The sequence below is a fragment of the Tauraco erythrolophus genome, chromosome Z (assembly GCF_009769465.1).
Source record: "Tauraco erythrolophus isolate bTauEry1 chromosome Z, bTauEry1.pri, whole genome shotgun sequence".
Lineage (NCBI taxonomy): Eukaryota > Metazoa > Chordata > Aves > Musophagiformes > Musophagidae > Tauraco > Tauraco erythrolophus.
In genome coordinates this window covers 59859138-59882448 of record NC_141496.1, presented here as the reverse complement: position 1 = coordinate 59882448, position 23311 = coordinate 59859138, and the positions used below count along the sequence as shown (strand labels likewise).

General features: G+C 37.1%; 1 protein-coding gene across 4 annotated transcripts in view; it reads left to right on the top strand.

Annotated features, from left to right (window-relative positions):
• Positions 1-23311, top strand: part of SLC12A2 (solute carrier family 12 member 2) — a 67148-nt gene that overhangs the window by 32960 nt on the left and 10877 nt on the right. For all 4 annotated transcript variants that reach the window (XM_086630031.1, XM_086630032.1, XM_086630033.1 and 1 more), the window contains exons 7-19: positions 266-374; positions 819-946; positions 1034-1118; positions 5065-5213; positions 8802-8909; positions 9892-10015; positions 11458-11559; positions 12981-13136; positions 14225-14324; positions 17851-17962; positions 19882-20022; positions 20235-20341; positions 22353-22432. In XM_086630031.1, the coding sequence (XP_086486157.1) occupies positions 266-374; positions 819-946; positions 1034-1118; positions 5065-5213; positions 8802-8909; positions 9892-10015; positions 11458-11559; positions 12981-13136; positions 14225-14324; positions 17851-17962; positions 19882-20022; positions 20235-20341; positions 22353-22432 (1501 nt within the window). The remainder of the gene's footprint in view (positions 1-265; positions 375-818; positions 947-1033; positions 1119-5064; positions 5214-8801; positions 8910-9891; positions 10016-11457; positions 11560-12980; positions 13137-14224; positions 14325-17850; positions 17963-19881; positions 20023-20234; positions 20342-22352; positions 22433-23311) is intronic.

The window sequence follows — 23311 nt, the reverse complement described above, 5'->3', positions numbered from 1 at the left end:
TTTTGTCTTTAGAATTACAACTTTGAGGAATACGGTCATAACAAATTATCTTTTAAATGAATGTTAAACTTACAAATTATTCCTATTTATTTATTGAAAATCCTAGTATATGTTTTCTCCAGCTTGCCTTATTTGTAGAAAACAAACCGAGAAGACTAAGCTAAACTTGGAATCAAGTAAACATTTACATTTTAGAACACAACTTTGAAGCTTGAAACTGAAAAAGAGCAAGTTCGTCTGTCTGACTTCAATCATTATGTTTCAGGCACAGATAGTCTTACTGGTGATCCTCATAGTTGCTATTGGAGACTTTGTCATAGGAACATTTATTCCATTGGATAGCAAGAAGCCTAAAGGTTTCTTTGGTTATAAAGGTATGTTGGAACAGTTAATTTTGTACACAGTATCTTTGCAATGAGGAGACATGCTGTCATAATTAAGTTAAACATCTAAAATAGCTTATAGTCCTTTTTAACTATAGAGAATTTTTCCTGATTCTTTCCAACTTCTGCATTTTTGTTCCTTAAAGCTATTGGGCCAAAACTTGGTCCTGCCTGCTGAATATCAATTATATTAAATTTGAAAAAGCTGAATGATACTGTAAGTACTTTTTCTGGGTTTAAAAGCTATTTAAGTTCACTGTGTTGACTTTTATTTTGAGTCGAAGTGATGAATTAGGACTTAAGTGTTCTAAGTTTAGTTTCAAGAAGGTCATACAGCTGTGACTTTCAGCTTTTTTATAGAGCTAATAATAGTTGGAATGTGCTAATACTGTAGATTCTCTATGAATATTGATAGACTTATATCTCTTTCTACAGCTGAAATATTTATGGAGAATTTCGGACCAGATTTCCGACATGAGGAAACTTTCTTTTCTGTCTTTGCTATTTTCTTCCCTGCTGCAACTGGCATACTTGCTGGTGCAAATATCTCAGGTGATCTTGCGGTGAGTAGTGAATTAGCAAATACTGTTCACAAACACTGAGTGTGCATTTATCTCTGTCATTACTGTCCACTGACATTTTTCTTTCAGGATCCTCAGTCAGCCATACCTAAAGGAACGCTGTTGGCCATCTTAATTACTACATTGGTTTACGTAGGAATTGCAGTATCTGTAGGTAAATAGAGAATGTTTTTAATTTTCCTTTCACATTCATTCTGAGAGAGTGTTTTGATAATGGTTTATATTATTCATTATGTAAAGTTGTTATGTAATTGACTTTTCGTGCATGGGAAAGTAATAGCCAGAGGTTTTTAATTTTTATTGCTGGAGGTTCAATTTTTAGCTTGTTTTATCATTTCCTAAAATGAGGTGTTTTTCTAAGACTAAGTGACTGCTTCAGATTATAGAGACAAAGAGACTTCACATGGATGTTTCCTCATTTGTTGCAGTTATTTATGTTAGAAGATACGCAGTTTAGCAGTGGGATAATTCCTGGATTAGAAAAGTCCATTTTCAGAATATACTCACTGAACACTTTTATTGGTTTGAAGATGATGGTAGTCAGCTACTTATCTGAAGTGAATTCTGAGATGACCAAACAGTTCTTTGGTAAAGGTGCATGAGCAGTAATTTCCCAGTAGAGGGAGAAGAGTGAGTAGTACCTCGTCTGGCCAGCCCACTTTCAGAAGTGTTGTCATGTTCAGAAACATCTGTAGTTTTATTTTCATGTGGAAAGAGGAGAAACAATCATAGACTGATCTGAGTCTTGTATAAGCTCTCTTCCGGGTCATCCTCACCCCACAGTGGTTTGAAATTCTGTATAGAAGTTGCCTTGGGGTTTGATGCTTTCTGTGTCGGTTTTGCTTTAGAGCACCAATGGCCAGCCAGGTTTTACCCACCCATAAAATAATTCTATTCTAGTAACCTTAAGAACATAAATTGTAATCGTGTCTCACATGTTTCTTGCCTGTCATTGGAAATGTTTTTATTTGTGTCATGTAAATTAGTTTCTGGCAGCAGTAATCAATTTTCTTATATTAAAAACCTTGCCTTATCTTAGATGTGCTGCCTTTTAAATGAAATTCTCATTTATAAGAATACCATTGATCTTACCACTAATGATACTTCATTTCCAAAGAATGCTCGTCTGCCTCTGTTGGCTAACATTGTACTGTGGCTCTGCCAAATAGTTGCTCTGTAGTGGTTGTGCTTCATGTAGCATAATGACCTACACTTAATTCCTAATTAGATTGACTGCATAGACCTCTGCTACCAAATTTGAATACTTTAGAACTTGAACCCATGTGAAAGCAAAATGCTCATTAATATTCATTTGTTAATGGAATACTTTGATCGTCTTTCAAAATGAAAAACTTCATCTTTCGTATTGTGAAAGGAACAGTTTGCAAAACCAATTGAACATGAAATTGATGCATCAGAAACGTCCTGCCTTAGTTGCCTCCTATAATTTACACTTAGAATTCTGCTAGTTAGAAAAGGCCAGTGCTTTGCGGAAGTTGGGAGATGATGACATGAGTGAAATCTGGCTTCTTCTTGAGGCATTGGATCAGGAACCAGACAAATACAAATACTTTCATTCCTTTCCCTATGCACCATTCCCTGCTGTAAATTTCCAGAGCAGTGAAAAGGGCTAGTAAGTGTCACTGAGTGGTCATGTCTGAAGGCAAAGATGATGTTATGAATTTAGCTCAGTAGTTGCATGCTCTGTAGAAAGAGACTTAAGAAACTGAGTAGAGAAGGCTTAGGAGAGTAAAATTGGTAATCCTATTGCTAGACCTAGGCAGCCTCTTTCAAAAAGATAACTGTGAGGAGAAAGCATGCGGTTTCGTATTTTAGCAAGGGACTAATGCAAATGTGCAGGTGGCAGGGTGAAGATTGCAAAAACAACTTACCTTTCAAAATTCTTGAAAGCCGTGTTTCAAAGAACAACATTTACTGCTTTAAAAGCAAAGGAAGCTCTAATAAATACCCAGACTTCTGAGCAGGGTTAAGACATGCTTTCTTTATGCAAGGAAGTGCAACTAGTTAATGAGTCTAACTGGAGCTGCTTGTAGCACCAGAGAAGTTAAATACTCTCAGCTGCAGTCTAAAAGACTCAGGATAATACCTCTGGAATTCTTGATGTTACATGTAGTTAGGAGATAACTTGATACACATGGACTGTTAACCTTCTCGGGCTTGTAGCATGGCAAAACTTTATTTGGCTTTGGTAGAAGTGTGCTTATAAATGTCTATGAAAAGGTGAAATCCTGTTTTTACAGGAAAGAAGACCAAGAGGTTCTTAGGGAAAATATTGTCAAAATCTTATAGGTAAATAAAACTTGTCTTTAAAATAAACTTTAATGAGGATTAAATAAAATATCTGGACTTTTATCCAAGTATCTTCTGCTGAGAACGGAGCTGCCCAGCTGGCTTCTGTTCTGCATTCTCTCGTAGTAAGGCTCACATTAAGTCTGTTCATAGTGTCATTGTCCCTTTCTGTTATACATTGACTCCATGTGTGAAAGACCTGCCTGCCAGTTGGATCTGAACTATGAAAAAGGGAATGAGGAAGAGGAGGGCTGAGATAGCTACAGAGCACTATTTAATGTGTTGCTCAACTTCATGGGTTTGCCACTGCAATCTATAACAATGTTGTCTACAAATAGTTCAAGTAATGTGTATTGTCACATCCATTATATACTGCTTGAATGGCTGAAGCAGATACTTGCGTAGTGAAAGAGAAGAAACTTCTCATATAGAGCTTTTAATGCCATTTAAAACACAACAACTACAGCAAAAAAAACCAACCGTTCCACATAGCCACAAGAAAATCGTGAGACAAGTGATCAATATAGGAAACTCTTACTGAAATGTAACCAATTGGGCCTAATAATTAACTGAAAAATAACTCTGAAAAGTGGAAGGGTGAAGTAGTACTCACCTACCAGGACCAGCTGTTATTGTGGACTGTTAATCAAGTTCTAATGGCTCAGAAGCAATCTGAATATGGTATAGGTATTTAGGAATTCATTTTCCCAATGAAAGAGACGACAGATAACAGGGGTTGTTACTGGAGAAACTTAAGTTAAAGCTTGCAGCACAACTGTGCCTTCTTCCTTATTTTGCAAGTAAGTAATTTAGATCCTCAGTAGTTAGATGGTTCTATTCCCAGAACCTCCTTGTCATTCAAGTTCCTAAAAGAGCAAATTAAGGGAATTGTGTTGGCTACTGCTGTATAGAATTCCCTCTTCCCCACTCCTTTAATTCCTTTTCCTAGAAATATTTACTGGTGTCCAAACAATTTTGTGATCTTTAAGATCGCTTCCAACCCAGACCATTCTATGATTCTATGAAATGCTGTGTCTTCAGCATTTTCTTGACCAGTGAAATGACAAATAATCATAGATGAGTTGAAGACAGCAGTTCAAGTGATAAAGTTCATTATAAAAACTGTTGTAGGAATGTGTGGCTTTGTTTTTCACCAAGAAACTAATTTAAAATACCACAGTCATGTAGGAGGTGACTTGTTTAAGTGTTAGAAGAAAATGGCTTGCAAGAGACTTCCAAACAATTAAGTAGTTTATCATGAAATGTGTGAGCCATATTGACCGGAGAAGAAATAACTGCAACGCTATGCACACCTGTCTACATATATCTGTACTTAAACTACAAAAATGCATTCCTCTAGGAAATTTGACAAAAAGAGAATCTAAAACCAAATGGTGGTGCATAATACTAACTGCAGTTAGAGCTATGTAGAAACTCATGGTTCAGAGAAATACGATGAACTAAAATTGTGCTGTTCAAGTTTCGCAAGTCTATTGACTTTGTTTCCCTCTGTGCTAAAACTTTCCTTTTATTATTAGACTCAGATTTATTGAAAAACTGAAGATCATCTCAGGCAAGAGAGCAATCTACTTGCTTGTTTGTATTTTCACAAATCTTCACATCTTCATAGTGAAGATGTGCTTAGTACTGAAATGTATTGGAAATGTGAATGCCGTGGTTTACTGTTGCTCTGAAAATATGCTTACTTAGAAAGGGGATGGAGGTTGACCATGTCCTTAAGTTCAGACCCAGTCTGTTAATGCCTTTTTTTGTGACTGTGTCCATTCTAGGTTCCTGTGTTGTTCGCGATGCCACAGGGAACGTTAATAACACCATTGTCATGGAGCTGACAAATTGCACTACTGCAGCTTGCAAATTAAACTATGATTTCTCATCCTGTCAGACAGGGTGTCAGTATGGGCTGATGAACAATTTCCAGGTATGACACTTTCTCCTAAATCTGTTTTGTGTTTGGGGCTTTTGTGTTTGTTCTTTTATGGAATTGCACACTAAGAAAAATCATAGGCTAGAAAAGCCTGTCTCCATAAATGTAAGGTTTATCTGGAATAGTTAAGTAGTAAACTCTAGTATGTAGAAGACCAATGTACCTATGTTAAAAACTTTTGGGTGTTCATACATAGGTGATAGAAATATTTACTTTTCTTCAGAGTAAACTGCTTAGGTTAGGTGGTGGGAATGCAACTTTCTCTCTTTCGATATCTGAATGTCATCATTCAGTGATGTGGATAGAAATACTCATTGTTCAGTAGTGATGCATAGTAATCATAGGTAGCCTCTGTAAATAACTTGTTCCTTATTTTTTTAAGTTTCTTAGAAAATATGCTGACTTTCTAAGAATGCTTTACTTATTTCTCACAGTATCCTCTTTAACAGTTAGAATGTTGTGAATTTTCATAAAACCTGATGTTACTGTATTTAAAAATCCTCTAGAAGTCATGCAGTAATTTATAGCCTTCAACTTACACGTCACAGGTAATTGAGATTAATTGACTTAAAACTTGTTTTGCAGTAGTCCATCTTTACCCTAAATTTTTCTGATAGGCATACGAAAAGTTCGCTAGAGATTAAGCTGAAATCCACTAATGAAAAAGGTGTCTGGCTTGTAGGTTTTGATCAGAATTACATGTACTGCTTACATGTACTACTTACGGATTAGGCTGACGGATTTACCTGCAAAGCTGGGTGGAAAACCTGTTTTGTACATGCTGAAATAATGTTGCTGTGCAGATCATTCTATGATTATAGTAAAATACACTTTTATAGTGGAATAATTTGAATATCTGTGTAGTGTTACTTTGTTCTGGTTTAGAAAAAGTCTGGGTTTAGAAAGCCTTCAGAATTGCGTTTGTGAGAATAATTATTCTGCAGAATCTAATTACTTTCCTCATTTGTTCAAGCTTGAAAGAATCCGGTATATCATCAAATACACGGCTGAGAATAGCATAGAACTGGTTTCCTCTGACTGTATGTTTTTCTTTAAGTCATAACTTTGGTAAGGTTGCTTACCATGGATGCTACTTGTACTTTTAATAAGTTAGTCATTAAGGTTGTAGTTTCTTACCATTTGGTTTAAGTGTACTTCCATCTCTCAAATTATTCTTGCCTCTCTGTGGAAGAACTAATGGGTTCCAAATAGAAAAAGGCACTTTGAAGGCAAGGGGCTGCACAGAGAATGCTCCTTACACCCCACTTTTTGTTGGGGTTTTGAAAACCTCCTCATGGAGAGTGCACAGCATCTCTGGACAACCTGCTGCAGTGCTTTGCCACCTTCTCTGTGGGGTTTTGTTTCTCTAATACACAATTGGACTTTCTCCCTTGCTCTTTGTTTTTTCTGTCATCCTTTCACTGTGCATCTCTGAGAGGAGTCTGATTCTGTCTTAGAAAATGTCAGAAGGAAATAATTTCAGAGGCTGTCTACATATAGATAAACTGTTGTAATAAGTTTTCTAACTGAACTGCCCTCAATTTAGTAGCTCTGAATGGTAGCTGTAAGGAGAGGTTTACTGAAGGCCTCCAAGCTTGTGTACCTCTCAAGGTCTTCACACAGATGTAACTTCTTTCTGCAGGTTTGATAACTGAGAACAAACACTTCACAAACATAACTTAATCTCCAAAGTGATCAAAGATTGTTGTATTTGTCTTAGAACCTGCATGCCTACAAGCTGTGAGGTTCAAAGTGCCAGCTTACTTGTGTGCACAGCCTGATCGACTTTGGTATACTTTGTGCTGCATTCAGTTCTTCTAGCAAAGAATTGGTTTGAAGTTAGTGCTTAAGCAGCTCAGGTTTTGAATGTGTTTGGGCAGCAGATGGGTAACTTATAGTATGATTTACCTGTGGAAAGCTTAGATGATGCTAAGAAACTTAAAATGAGAACAGGTGGTGAGACAGGCTTAGTCAGACTTGCATAAAAAGAGCATCTTTTGTTTCTGTTGTAGTCAAGACAAATGAATTACAGGTCCTTGCAGGCTTCAGGCATTTCTCTGCTCAGTGTCAGTGACATATTCTATGCCTAGGCTGTCACCTGGTATAACAGTAACTTCAGAAACTTGGTTTGGGCTCTGTAGCCTCAGCCTGGGACTTACCTAGAATAAGTACAGCTTTGGGTAATTTAAATGTAGAATTTGGTCAACTTTGGATGGAAAGTTGAAAGTAGCATGAAATTCCATTCCAGAAACAGTGTAGAAGTTCTGCTGAAACATTCCTCCTACAAAGGAAGGCAGCTATAAGACATTTGAAAAAAGTTAAGGGAAGGGGGAGTTGAACAATATAGTCTCTCCATATTCATTATAAAAATCTGTTTTTAAAGAAGCTGCTGCTTGTTTTCATGTGGCGTTTCTTTCTGCTCCACATTGGCTGGACAAAAGAACTAAAACTGTAGTTAAAATTTCATAGTTTATTATCCTAAATATTTGAAATTTAAGAAACTTGTCGAAACAGTAAATGCCAAGCAAACATAATGAGACTTGTATCTCCAGTAACTGCATATCTGTCTCATGACACCAGTGGTAACCAGCCAGTTCTTAGTAGGTAATGGTTGTTCCAATTCTGTGTGTTCTTTCTGGGGTGAAAATTTGAGTGCTATAGCTAACTGCATGTGTGGGCTCCTTGGTTTTGTGGTCATGAAGTTTGGATTATGGTGTGTATGTTGCGGGGGAGCGAGGGGTGTTTAACACTATGGCATGCTGGTTCTGCTGGAACAGGTTGCCCTTTTGTTCCCCTAGTCTAGAACGAGCTTCCTAATGTCTCTTACGTTAGTAACCTATGTTGTAACTTAGTAATTTTTAAAAGAGACAAACATTATCTGCATACATCTTACTCGTGTTCCTCTCAAATTTGTAAAACAGATGTAATATTCAAAAACAGGTAGTGTAAATAAATGGAGGCAATGAACAGAACCTAGAAAGAGAAATGTAAAGTCTGTGTAGATTGTAAGAACTAAATTGCAAGATTCAAGTGTAGTAAAGCAAAGGCCTTAAAATAACAATGTTTTAAATTGGATGGGAGGAAAAGTGATGGAGATTTATACACAGATTCTGTCCATAAGAAGTCTTCCAGGGAAGATTGATCAAGCTATCCTTGCAGAAAAGAAAATTTTTACACTGCTTCTACAAAGATTATTCTATGCTTGTTTATTTTGTTGCTGTAGTAGAGGTTTCCTTCCAAAATATTTGTCAGTAAAGCATTGACACCCTTAACTTCTCTTCTAGAAATACGGTGTAGGGTTATTAAAAACTGGCACTTAAAACTGTTAAGTTTTTCTATTGATTATAAAACTGACTTAAACCTGGGCATAGGAGGGATAGTTTAATTTATGTGTGATTTAGTTTTATTCATCTATGAATACTTTTTTTGTTGTCATTACTTTTTTTTGTTGTCAACTACAAATATGCCTTAAGAAATTCTCTTCATTTGTCACATACTATGACAGCTACTTCACTCTTATCTTATGCACCTACAATTTTTTTTTTTCAAACTCCTTTAAGAAAATAATTATTTTGCTTTCAGGTGATGAGCATGGTATCGGGATTTGCACCACTGATTTCTGCAGGTATTTTTTCAGCTACTCTGTCTTCTGCGTTGGCATCTCTTGTGAGTGCACCTAAGATCTTCCAGGTAAGTATGGAAGCAAAACCATAATCTTTTAAAGAATAATTTCAATTAACTTTTGAATCATAATTTTTGGAAGGGGACTTTGTACGTACTGCCATGATTAATACCAGTTGACATCAGTAGGTTGATGTAATATTTACCTGTTGCTTAGAATTGGAAAACAGTGTGTTGCTGTTACTAAGTGTAACTAAACTACAATTCGGTTTAGATCTCATGTGTTTCTGCTTAGTTTAGAGATTAGCTCTGATGTAATTCACATTACAGGAATCTACAAACTCCTTTAAATGTTTTTTGTTGTAAGTAACAGTGGGACACATATAAAGACAACAGATTAGTTCATCTTTCAGAGTAATCGCAGGACATAGCATGAAGTAGAACCTGTAGCTGTGGAATCTTAATCTTCAGAGAATACATTATGAAAATAACTGTTTGCCGGTTCTTGCATAAGTCATTAAAAATGATTTTGTTGACGTTCCTGAATTTATTTTCCTTTACCTTCTGTTTAACCATTTAATTTCATTCTGTGTCTTACAAGTTGTCTTTAGTTGGGTAAAACTTGGGTGTCCTCTAATGACGTTCTTTCCCAAAATTTCAGTGGGGAGTCAAGCATAGAAGCGATTTTATTGCAGAGTAGAAGCATGAGTATTGGTGGAGAGAACTGGTGTATACTTGGGCAAACTTTCCACTTTCTGAGAAAAGACCGTCTATAAAGAAAGACTCTTTGTGATTTTAAGACACAGTAAAGTACAATACTCAATTACTTGCAGAAGAGCAAAGCTTGTTCTTGTAGATAGAAAATACTGAAGGATAGAACATTAGAACTGCAAAATGTCAAGATGCAAAGACAATTGAAAGTAGAATTAGTACATGGTGGCTATAAACTACCTTTCAAGAAGATGATATGCAGTGAAAATGTTCGTAAGCATTAGTAAGGATACATTTTGAACAAAATGCATTCTGACTCTTGAATTTTATTTTTTCTTAGGCTTTGTGCAAGGACAACATTTATCCAGGATTTCAGATGTTTGCTAAAGGTTATGGGAAGAACAATGAACCACTGAGAGGATATCTTCTAACATTTTTAATTGCTCTTGGATTCATACTAATTGGTTAGTTTGAAATTACAATAAATCTCAATATCCTTTTGTCCTTTACAAAGCCTTTTATTCCATATCGTGACTTGATGACAGTGTCCTAGAGGTCTAATGCACGGATTAATTCTAAGCCAGCTTTCTAAACCTGTTTGTTTTGAGAGTTGCTTTCTCCTGTCTTCTAGATATAACTGTCTAGAACTGGGATAAATTTCAATTGAACTGTAGCAGTACTGCACTCTTCTTAATAACCACAGATATCTGTCTTGAGATACTATCAATAAAAATACATCTTTTGTTTGAGGTAGAGAGGTGTTATGTCTTGTAAATATGAAAGTTTATTTCAGATGTTTAATAACTACAACAGCTTCAGTAAATTGGTAAATTGTTCATGCAAGTTTGCAATACTTTTTAAAGTGTGTTTTTCTGTTAACTTACAAAGAGTAGAGATGAGCGCTGATGCTGCTGTTGATAAAGGTAAAGATAGTCTAGGTAGAATTATATGTCTTCTCTGTAGATGGCAAACTAATTGTGCTGTGTCCATCCATGAGTGCCGTACCAGTGCTTTTAAACTTCTTTTCCCAGTTTGCTCTTTCATCCTTCCCCCAAGTCTGCTTAAGGTGCAGGTATACCCATGATGTCCCTGCTGTAGCATGCTGACTGGCAGCTTGATTACAGCAAGTAGAAACTTGCAGACTAACATGGCACATTCTGCATTTTGAGCGCCTTTTTTGGATGGTGAGAGTACACATACAAATGTTTTGTACCGTGCTGCCTCAAGGAAAGGAGAGCATCAGGTTCTTCCATCTCTTTCACTCAAGAGGGTGTACTCACCACTGTTGTGATTGTACCCGTCTGTGCGTTATTAGTGCATTATTAGGCACTAACCAGTACCATTGATGCAACTTTTCATTTAAAATGCAGGCAGATGAACATGTTTGTCACGTTGCTCACACTAACTTTGTCTGCTGTTGCAATTCACCATAGTTGATTGTCTCTTGAACTTATTAGTATCTTATTATTTGCTGTTTGACAATTGAGCTAGAGACATACCGCAGATGTATTAATGCTCTGTCAACTGTTTCTGACATTCCTCAGAACCAGTGTATTGGTGCAGTTTGATCAAGCCATGGTGGGAAATAAATTTTCTTAATGAATGATTTCAAGAAAGCATGTAGTGCTTCAAAAGTGGCAGTCCTGGAACACTTGATAGTATGGAAAAATGTTTATATTTTTAAAACTGAAAGTTACAGTTCCTGACTACTAAAAGATAACTTGGTAAATAGGAAGCCATTAAGATAAGATAATAGCTCTGTCTGTTGAACAGAAAGGACAAACTGCTGCTTCTTAAGAGTACATCAGAAAATAATGTTGTTTGTAGCAGATGTTTTTACTCAGGGATCTACAAAGCCATTGGGTGATATCTTTCATAACAGCCTGCTTTGTTTTTGGTTTTACAGCTGAACTGAACGTCATTGCTCCAATTATTTCTAACTTCTTCTTGGCCTCATATGCCTTGATTAACTTCTCTGTATTCCATGCTTCTCTTGCAAAATCTCCAGGTAGGAAATACATTTTGGGGGTGAGAGTTTAGCCTGCCGTTTCTTCATGCATAAATACAATTTAAAAGATATTAATATAAATGAATGTTTGGTTTAATTTAGTTACTCAATATCTATTTGACTAGATGGTGCATCTGAATTACAAGCTTAATGTGGTGTTTACTTGGGTCTTCTGAAGTTTTGAGGGCTGAACGATCCAGTAGAGCTTGGGAGCAATTTTGTCATGTTTGAGGGAAAACAACATAACTCAGTGTTTATTCAGAAACTCTTGAAGAAAGTTGACTTGCTAAGACAGTATCCGGCTGCCAAGAAACACTCTTGTCTTCTTTGGATTTCTCTGTTAATATATTTCATCTTCCAGTCCGGAAGAAACTGGAATCGCAGGTGGTCTTGCCACATTTTTATAGCCTTTGGTGTGGGAGGCTAGTTAGATTATAGGAATAAGCCAAAACCTAGTACTTGTAGAACAGATGTATATCATACATATATGTGTATGATGTATATATTTCATATAAGGAAGAAATTTTTTACAATGAGAGTGGTGAAACACTGGAACAAGTTGTCCAGAGGAGTTGTGGATGCCCTGTCCCTGGAGGTGTTCAAGGCCAGGTTGGACCAGGCTTTGAGGAACCTGATCTAGGGGAAGGCGACCCTGCCCATGGCAGGGGAGTTGGAACTAAATGATCTTTAAAGCCCATTCCAACCCTAACCATTCTATGATACCCAGTCCACTATGCATTTGTGCTAAAATAATGCCCTTGAAAACTTAAGTAGCTGAACTGGTAGATACCATTATTTTGCCTGAGTTACGTGTGCATAACTCAGTTTACTCAACAGTTGTATGTCTAATACACTTGTTAATCTTGGGTGTGTTAGTCAGGGTGTACGTGTGTATTTACCTGATTTTGAATAAACTTGTGACACATAAGAATGTAAAATAGTGATGGACTGGTATTTTTACATATTCCAAGTTCTACTTGGATATATCTGTCCTTTGCCTTTTTGTGTGGTGAAAATTTCTGGCCATGTGAACACAGTAAAAATGCACAACTAGAAACAGTAGTATGTGAGAACGAATCATGAGCTGATGATTCCTCTTATACTACCTTTGAAAGCAAAAATTGTCAGGCAGTATCTCCTTTTGAGATATATTTTTAGAGGGCAGAATTAGGAACACTTACATATCTTTGTAAGAAAGATGGAAAATCATTTGAAAAGTGTTGGAAAATTGAAAGCGTAAATGTACCCAAGTTTTTATTTTGTACATTACTTAAACTGTCACACATTTCCCATGAAACCAGGTGCAAAACAGTAGGGAAGGAAAAGAGGAATAGTGCCCTCCTTCTCTCGGAGTAGTGATTAAATTAATTTCCTCCTTCTCTTTTTTTCTCTTCTGTTCTCCAAATTAACGTTTTGACTAGGTTGGCGCCCTGCTTTCAAGTACTACAATATGTGGATTTCTCTTGTTGGAGCTATTCTGTGCTGCATTGTGATGTTTGTCATTAATTGGTGGGCAGCACTTCTAACATATGTCATAGTCCTTGGACTCTACATTTATGTCACTTACAAGAAGCCAGGTATGTATAGGGACTTCTTTTAGATGTGGTGCAGGGAAGAGTGATGTGAAAGAAGGGAAAAATGGTGGCCTTTAGGAAAAAAAAAAAACAAAACCAAACTTTTTTCTGTTTGGCCAACTAGTTCAAACTTCCATTTCAGGCTTTTCAGTTGGAATGAAATGTAGCTATGCCTGTATAGTCAGGGCTGTTGTTCTCTCTCCTCACAAATTATCTAGATGCATGCCTTGCACTTAGACATTTGAAGGAAAATTGAAGGAAGAGGCATATGTTGGGTTGCAGCAACAAAGGCACTAGGAATGTATGTTATGGTTTGATAGGAAGTGGAAGAGGATGCTCCCTCACCTTTCCAAATTGAAAAGGGATTTGAGGGGTGGTTGTTTTTTCAGTGAACTGTTCCTATAGCTATGAACAACAACTTATACACTTTTTTCCATCTTCTAAGAACGCTGTATGAATGTAAAGTGCAAGATGAGCAGAACTGAACCAAAAAGTATTCCTAAAGTTAAAATAAGGAAAACCCTACATCCTGGGCTATGAAGGTTATGAAGTACTTGGATGATAAATTCATTGGAGCTATCAAAAGATGTATATGGGAACAAATAGAAAGGATACAGAGATCTTTGCTTTAATTTCCTTATAAAAATAATAATCTAAAAGAAATTGGTTAATGTAGTAGTTTTTCATTGAAAGTATTTTACTTTGTCTCGGCAATGTTTTGAGATTACTTTTTCCTTTGCTGTGATATAAAATAACTAAGCATGGCATTTTTTCCTGAAGTGTTATTTTTTTTGACTCTGAAGTTGTCACAGTTTTTGAAATGGTTAGGGAAAAACCCTTCAATTCTTTCTTCCTAGAATTGTAAAGTATAAAACTCAAACTTATTTGCTAAAACTTCTACAGAAATGTTTTCTTTAAATAGAATTGCCTGTTTAGCTGTAGGGTTTGTTGCCTAGTATTGTGTAGAACGTACTGAGATGTAACTTAAATCTTCTGTGTTTTCAGTTAGTATTTGACACTCATTTTGTGATCATGTAGTTTTATACTGAACAGCTTTAAATAAAATACTGGAACTTCAAATCTTCCAACAGATGTGAACTGGGGATCATCAACGCAAGCTTTGACTTACTTGAATGCACTACAGCATTCTATTCGGCTCTCAGGAGTAGAAGATCACGTGAAAAACTTTAGGTAACAGAAGTAACTTCCTATGCCTTTAATATTGTGTACTCAGTAGGGTACTGGCACGATGTTTGCAGTCTTGGTTTCCAATAAATGCTTGTTCATCTCCTGTGGGATATAACAACTTTGAATTTTACCACCATGGACATCATCTGAACATATTTACGTTAGCATTTTATTTCTGATTAAGAGTGCGTTTTGGAAGCAAGTCCATAAATGATGCCTGCTTGTTGTTAGATACCTCATTGTTTGCATCATGAACTGTGAATTGTGTCCCTCTTCGAAACTGAATTGGAAGATATGCACTAAACTGCTAATGAGCATTCAGCCCACTTGCTTGGGATGAAACTGGTGTAACCTAAAATCCCCAAGATGCATATATTGTGGATGTTGTCCTCAGCACCAGCTGTTTCACATTAGGCGTACTCTCTCATTGCACTTCATTAATGGCAAGCAGGCTACATGAGTGTCTTTCACACAACTGAAGAAAACCTTTTTCTTATCGGCCAGCATGGCTACCCAGGAAGGTCCTACTCAAGGAGGGAGTTTTCTATCCTATAGTATTTATGCCACTTTTCTAGAATAAGCTATTGTAGAAGAAAGATAGTTCAAAAAAATTTAACAAAAAGTATTGACTTAAACTAATTCCTCCAAATAAATAGAATCATAGATTGAACATGACTTTACCATGTGGTCTTGTCCAATCCCTGACTCAACTGACTCACCATAGATCGGGCTGTAAAGTTAGACCCAACTTTGATGTTGCGTCAGGTTGCTCAGGGCCATATCCAGTCAAGTTTTGAGTATTTCCAAGGACGGAGGTTCTGTTGACCTGTGACTGTTCAAAATAGAGCAGTTACCTCCTACACGCTGCCTATGCCCAGCACACGATTTATAGGGTTGACACTTAGTCTAGCAAATCTCTCTTGTCCCTTGCAGCTGTGAGAAGTGTGTTGTTCTGTTACGCTCAGCGTATTAGCAAGAGAATCTAGCTACTAAAATCTTTTGTGGTGTACGAAGGGAGACATTGTGTACTTAGGGCAGAATTTAATACGGAGTGAGTTCAGAGAAAGGTTCTTTGTACAGGTGCTATTCTCTGAGGTTAAGTCCAGAGCGCTGGCAGCAGCACAGTTTTTCAAAGAAAAGATCTATGGTATTTTCTGTCACTTAGGAAAATACTCCGATTGTGACCCCCAGCGTCTCTTGGAAGTGACTAAATTTTCTTAAAGTAACCACGGGTACTTACAATGTCTATGTCACATAGAGACTGTTGAAATTAAATGTGTCAACTGATCATGATAGGTACCAGCACAACCTTAAAGAATATGACAGTAAAACTAAATTACAAATGTATTAATGCGAGTATTAATGCGTTTCCACTTCCAACCTGAAGGGAATTGGCTATTGTAGGTATCAACCACAAAACTTAAAGTTTAATTGTGAAACAGCTCTTCTTTGTGAAGTCCTAAGTCCTAAAGTGACATTAAAATCCCTGATTTATTTACATTGTATTACATCAAGCAGCATCTTTAACAGGAAAAAACAATCTACATTGAGAAACTTATTTGTCATTTAGGTACGAAGAGCAGCAATTTTCAGACTTTCCCTAGTGCAAATCTAAAGGCTAGCATTAACTGGTTTGCAATACCTACCTGTAATTAGTGTTGCAACCTCACTTCTGTCTGCTGCGAGTCTGTTTTGGACTGCAACCTTCGATGTAGGAACAAGTTTTATAGGAAAATCCTTACCAAGTGTAACTTTCTGCATGTGCTGATACTGTAAACGAATGCTCTGCTGATCAGTACGTACTTAGCATTGCGCTGGAAGTACTCCAGCTCTTCTGTTTGGGAAGCTAGGCTATAGCTTTCTGAGTTTTAAACGTCTTTCATTAGTATCCTAGGGATATGCAGATGTTAATGTAAGCCAGTTTTTAAGCACAGTGGCTTTAGGAGAACTATTTTTTTAACTGATACTGGCATCTAAACTCTGGCAAAAAATGTTTTTGAGTTCTACAGATACATTCTAAACCACAGCAGTTGGATACTCATTTGTTTCTATTACAAGTCTGCAGAAGACGCAAAGTTGAGTGGGAATGTTGATCTGCTTGAGAGTAGGAAGGCTTTACAGAGGGATCTGGACAGGCTGGATCGATGGGCTGAGACCAACTGTATGATGTTCAACACTGCCGAGTGCCAGGTCCTGCACTTGGGTCAAAACAACCCCATGCAATGCTACCGGCTTGGGGAAGAGTGGCTGTAAAGCTGCCTGGCAGAAAAGGACCTGAGGGTGGTGGTCAATACCTGCCCGAATCTGAGCCGGCAGTGTCCCCAGGTGGCCAAGAAGGTCAATAGCATCCTGGTTTGTGTCAGACACAGTGTGGCCAGCAGGACTAGGGACGTGATTGTCCCCCTGTACTCAGCAGTGGTAAGGCCACACCTCAAATAGTGTGTTTAGTTTTTGGCCCCTTGCTTCAGGAAGGACATTGAGGTGCTGGAGCGTGTCCAAAGAAGGGCAATGAAGCTGGTGAAGGGTCTGGAGCACGAGTCTTATGAGTAGCAGCTGAGGGAACTGGGGTTGTTTAGCCTGGAGAAGAGGAGGATGAGGGGAGACCTTATCGAGCTCTACAAGTACCTGAAAAGAGGCTGTAACGAGGTGGGTGTCAGGGAACGAGGGTGTTTCCCAGGGAGCAAGCGATAGGAGAGAGGAAATGGCCTCAAGTTGTGCCAGGGAGGTTTAGATTGGATATGAGGAAAAATTTCTTCACTGAAAGGGTTATCAAGCACTGGGCCAGGCTGCCCAGGGAAGAGGTACTTAAAAGACATGTGGATCTGGTGCTTAGGGACATGGTTTAGTGGTGGACTTGGCAGTGCCAGGTTAATGTTTGGACTGATTGACCTTCAAGGTCTTTTCCAACCTAAACAATTCTATGATTCTAATGTGGAAAATGAACTGGAGCTGCTATAGAGATTGTGACAGATGACTTTAGGTGCTTCTTATGATACGAAAAATTACCTCCTGAAATGAACTCTGAAGTCTGGACACTTCATCTTTTAATATTGATTAAAAAGTTGTCTAAAATAACTTACTTGCAGTTGTTTGGCTCTGCCTTCTGAATTATAGTAATTTTTTTAAAAAAGCATCTGATTCCAGTTTTTTTTGTTTTGCACAGAAGAATCTATGGTAGAAAGTGCACAGAGATGTGACTCACAAATGGGGGAAGAAATTAGTTCCTCTGACCTAGTCTTGTCTAAAATCTATTTCTGATCTTTTTAAATGTGTAAATTTTGAGATTTAGTGGGATTACTAAATTTGTAACCAATTAATAATAGGTCTGCTGACAGCTGTGGAAAAATTGATCTTAACTTAATTTAACATAGTCTTGTAAAAGTAAATGCAGTTACGACCTCTCCAGTGAAGATTATGTTCTTATGGCCAATATTTGGAAGAAACTTCTTTCTCTTAATAAGAAAACCCCCACAACTCCAGATGAAATTAATTCCAACCTTTTTTTCTCATCATCTGTTCACGATTCTAGACCTCAGTGCTTAATTATGACGGGCGCTCCAAATGCACGTCCAGCTTTGCTTCACCTTGTCCATGCTTTCACCAAGAATGTGGGCTTGATGATATGTGGCCACGTACATATGGTAAGTGTATTCTGTCTTTCCTTTAAAGTTACCTTGTTTTGTTTGTTTGTTTCTTTTTTCATCAATTTGCAAAGAGATCTACTGGTGGGATCTACTCAGGTATGGGTCATCTCTATTCCAGTTAAGTATACTGCAGGGAAACTTTGCAAAATTAGTACGTTTTGATCATTTGATGCTTAAATGCAGGAAGTAAAGTGAACACTGGATTACAGCTTGGGTCTCTTTCTCTCCTTATGTCATAGTCTCACATACTCTTTCATGCTCTGGACAGAGGAGTGGATCAAAATGATGCACAGTATACAGCTAGATTTCTTCTCAGTGTTACTGTTTCAGGGAGATTGATTCCTGTGTAGAATAATTAAAATGCAATAATCTAAAATTATTTAATTTATTTTAAAATTATTAGGTCTAAAATAATCCTTCATGAGCAGTAAATTCAGTATGAGGTGTGGGGGTTTTTTTGAAGGGATGGGGGTGTGTGAGGGCTGTTCTGCAAGGACATAATTTCATCAGTTCTTACTACTTATCATAAGATACTTAATATTTTCTATGGCAGACCTCTAGAGGTTTTGGAGTGTGGAGAAGGAAAGAAGCTTCAAGAAACTATTCTTCAAAATCATGCTTATCATGAGTTGTCTTAACTGTGATGCAAGGCGGCTCTCATACTATGATCTGTACGAAAACTTCAGTTGCCTACAGAGAGACTGTTGCATTCGGGATAAACATTGGTGATTACGTTTTAGCATATTGGGATTGTGTAGTTCAGCTTTGTATTTTAAGGCCAAACCTTTTCTGCCATATCTGTAAGAACATTCAAGCAAGTGTAACTTTAAATACAAAGATTGATTACTCTTAGATATGTTTAAATTTACCACATTTACTAAATATGAAGAAGAATACTTCTTCTCATCCAATGAATAGATAACAATGAATCAAGTTAATGCCATCCAGAGAACATACATTTTGCTAAGCAAATTTTGGCCAGTTTTGTCTTCAGAAATGTTAATTCTTTTAATTCCTGTCTATAAAATCTTAAAATTTCAGTGAGTGCAAAGGACAGAAACCGAGTAGTACTAGAGAGGTAAGATATCACAGATAGAATTATTGTCTTTCAGAAGTAGGGCTGTACTGAAAGGAATAAAGTAGTGTCATTCTTCTAGTTGGAAAACAATTCTGATTGGAGGTTTTCTGGGAACATATCCTATCTCCATTGAAAACTGCTTTCCTAAAAGAATGAGATGACACTACTGTATTCTTCACTAACTCTGACCATTTGGTCAGAGACTGTATCCTTTTGCAAAAACTGGGCTACTGTGTTCTTGAGTATACCTCGTGCTGTATTCTGCATTTTGATGTCTAGGAGGAACACAATGATTCATCCTGATGGAAGCAATAGAAAGAAAGTCTTTAAAGAGCAGATGACTTTGACTGCAACATAAGACTGCAGAAGTGACACTACTGTGACAAAGGCTTTCTGATTAGGATTTATGTACACACAGAGGCACTCTTGTGCAGCTTGGAACGAATGTTCCCATAAAGCCTAATATTAAGTCAATACTGTATCTGGGTATGTTTGATTAAAAAGCCCTTTCCTTTTAAAACTATGTTATGCTTTGGAGGACAGACTTTTGCCACCTGCTGGCGAGGTGGATCGTGCTTTGCAGGACAAGATTGCTAAAGCTTCAGCAACCCTCTTCCTAAAAGTGAGAATCTTGTCCACTCTTTGCTGCTGATAATGCCCAGTATTTTGTTGTTTGGAGTTTTTTGATAGTGTGCAAGCATGTTTTGAGGTTCTTCAAGTTTGAATTGGATTCCAGCAGTGAAATTGGAGGAGAAAAAAAAAAAGGGGAGGGGCTTTATTACTACTCACTCTCCTAATTCTTGTTCCCTTTTCCCTTTTTATTTCCTTATTTTGAAAGGGTCCTCGGAGGCAAGCCATTAAGGAACTGTCAACTGATTTGGCTAAATATCAGCGATGGCTAATTAAAAACAAGATGAAGGCTTTTTATGCACCAGTGCATGCAGAGGACTTGAGGGATGGAGGACAATACTTAATGCAGGTACATCTGTCTCCTAATTTTATTTTGTTTTAAATGAAAGTGGTGAAGATGAACATCAAAATTGGAAGTGTATTTATACTTGGAAGTATTTTAATTTTGCAAAGTTATCTTAAAACTTTGAGGAAAAATATGTTGTTTTCTGCTTAAGAAAATAATAGAACCTTCACTTGTTTCAGTAACATGGTTTTTAAAAAAAAATTTTTTGTTCTTAGGCTGCTGGTCTAGGTAGAATGAGACCTAACACCCTTGTTGTTGGATTTAAGAAAAACTGGAGAGAAGGTGACATGAGAGATGTTGAAACCTACATCAATTTATTTCAGTAAGTAGGAAATGTGGAGGTGTGGCTCTTATATTCCATTTCAGAACGTTTGGTGATAAGTCAAAAAGTTCTTAGTTGCGCGAACTCTTTCAGGTAGACTCAGATTTTACATACTGCTGATTCGGCAGTCTTCAATACCTTGTTTTTTTTCTGATATGGAAAATAATAAGCAACTCTTTATAGTTTAAGCAGATTAGTTTCTATATAATAACTTCCTGCACCTAGGAAAAGTTGTGGCAGTGATCTGAGGTTTAAGCGTTATTGTCTTCAGAGATGGAACTTGTGTCTTATGTGCCAGACTGCTGAATTCTTGAAAGCATAGCTTCTGTTGAAAGCAAGGTTCTTCCTTCACTACTTCTGTACAGATTAAGTGTAGTAGAGAATGAATCAACTTTTATGCTGAACTTCTATCTTCATTAAACCTTGCTCTCATCTAGAAGAAATATCTTACTCACCAGATGCATAGCATTGACACCCAAAATAATACAGTAGCCAAAAAAGAAGATGGGGAAAGGAAATCCCAGTGTAATTTGATGGCACTGAAAGGCAGACTAGTTCTGGCTGAAAAATTTAAAAGAGTAACTTGTGCTACAGACACTTAAGAAAAACAAAACTTGCTTTTTGCTGTTATACAGAGGATCTTTTCTTTTCATTATGTGCTGCTTAACCCGCTTCATTTGTGCTTTACACTTCTCATTTACTCTGCATTTAAAAGAAAGAGAGGATGGGAGATACAGACCAAGATTAGAAAAGGAAAAAACACATCATCCCCCCATACCCTCCCACTCTCCCGGTTCCTTAAGAGAAAAGCAGGAACACCAAATGCAGTGAAAAATAAGGAAACATGTTGGTTAGTTCTTGTTTTATCTTTTTTTCCTATTTCATTTTGGAATGGCTTGTGCTAGAAGATCTGTCAAAGCCAAGAAGTCCTGTGGTTCTCTACATCCCAAAAGAGAAACCTCAGGACGTAATAACTGTAGGTCAAGCGCATTTCTGGAAAACCTCTGGAAAGTTGCAAGTTTCTGAGGCACACAATGGAAACACATCTAATCTGTACAGATTTTTAAAAAATTAAATAATGAATAAAAAATGTTCACTAACGGACAGAACACTTCCTTTTTAAATCAACCTCTATTTTTTTTGCGTTTGTTATAGAATACCTTGATACTTTGAATATTTCTAATCAGTTCTTACTGCTTCTAAAGAGAAGTGCTTCATGAGTGAAATCCTGAGAAGTTTCTGTCTGTGGAAACGACATGGGAGGGAGTTATACGATTTATGGTTGTTTGTAATGAGGCATTTATATTTAAAGGACTGATGATTAATGGCCAATGCAAACTGTATGGTGTGGCTAAGTTCATGTTTTCCTGTCTTGGGGCTTTTTTGATCCTTCATTTTACTCTGCTTTACTCAGCCATTTATTCAGGCTTTTTGCTTGTTTCTACAATAATGAAGTTTTCACTCTTTCTTTTTTTTCTTTTAAAGGGGTGAGTTCCTTCCACATCAGATGTAATGGGAATAGGCACATTATAGCTAATATATAACTCATTTGATTCTAAATTACAGCTTCTTCATAGGTGTTTTCAATACCCAAATGTTTTGGAAAGACGTCGGAAAATTTTAGTTTTCAGATCAAGATCTACTCAAAATAAATCCTTTTATTGATAGGGGGAGATAAAAATTCAGATTTCCCAGTGTATCTTGTCATCATCTGTACAGAACTTGGCTGACCTGTTCATGTTGCTTTTATTTAACAGCTGTTTACATAGGAGAAAGAGAGAGGAGAGGGGATAGATACCCTTTCTATGTGTTGCTTTTCAGGATATGGTGTTCAGTTCACTGATGCAGTTGATAGTTTGGAATTGAAACTGAAATTGTAACACAAACTTATGATTTGGGAGTTTAAATGGCAGTATTTAATCTCTGGAATTTATTCAAAGAGGGTGTGTAAAGTAGGTCCTTTGGGAAAGAAAAAGTTGTAAAATACTTTATTTTTGTTCCTTTTGTTTAGTGATGCCTTTGACATTCAGTATGGTGTAGTTGTCATCCGCCTAAAGGAGGGCCTAGACATTTCTCACCTTCAGGGCCAAGGTAAAATGTACTGTGTTTCATCTGGTGAATGCTGTTTTAATTTCCCTTTAGTACTGCTTTCTGAAAATATTAAATGCAAGTAAGTTCTTTTTAAAAAAAAACACCAACAACAAACCAAAACACCCCTCTTCTTATAGAATAAAAATCACTGAAATTAGCAAAATTAAAATGTAAAATAAGAATCATCCATGTTCAGCAACAGAACTTGGTTTTCTGTGTATTTCAGCTTTCTGAATTTGTAAGCTGTATATAGCTGCTTCCCAAGCATTTATATTTTACTGAAACAAATTAAAAAGGCTGCCAAATTCGTATCAAGTATTTGGGACCCAAGTTTAGAAATCAGGAAAATCACAACGAATGTTGCATGATCCAAGACTGTTGTTGGTCTGGTGTGAGTTGCCAACCCCTGCACACACTAGTTTAGAGACCTCGGCAGTAGTCTGTCTCAAGTTTGGAAAGGTTTTCTATTTTCATCATAGAAGACTTGGTTATGCTTTGTAGGTAGTGGTCTTAAGCTGAATGGTATAGCTCTAAATTCCAGCAGCATAATGAAGGAAGCCTGTGAGCTTTGTTGGCAACTGTCTACGGAATTGATGTCTAATTGGTTTGTAGCTTGCTCCATACAACCTTGCTACAATGTGGAAGAATGGCTGTGACACAGCTCTGTAGCAGGGCATCCTCGTGAAAGAGCAGAGGGTTGTTCCTTCATTGAAAACATAGAAATGTTTTAGGATTTGGAGGGAGGCAGAGGAGTATAAGAAACGGCAAGGAGTGAACCTGCAGTGTGAAAACAACACTGCTGAGAAGACTAGGAAATATAACACCAAAGTGTCAGAAGAGTCTTAGTATCCACTGGGGACTGTGAGTTTGTTTAAACTC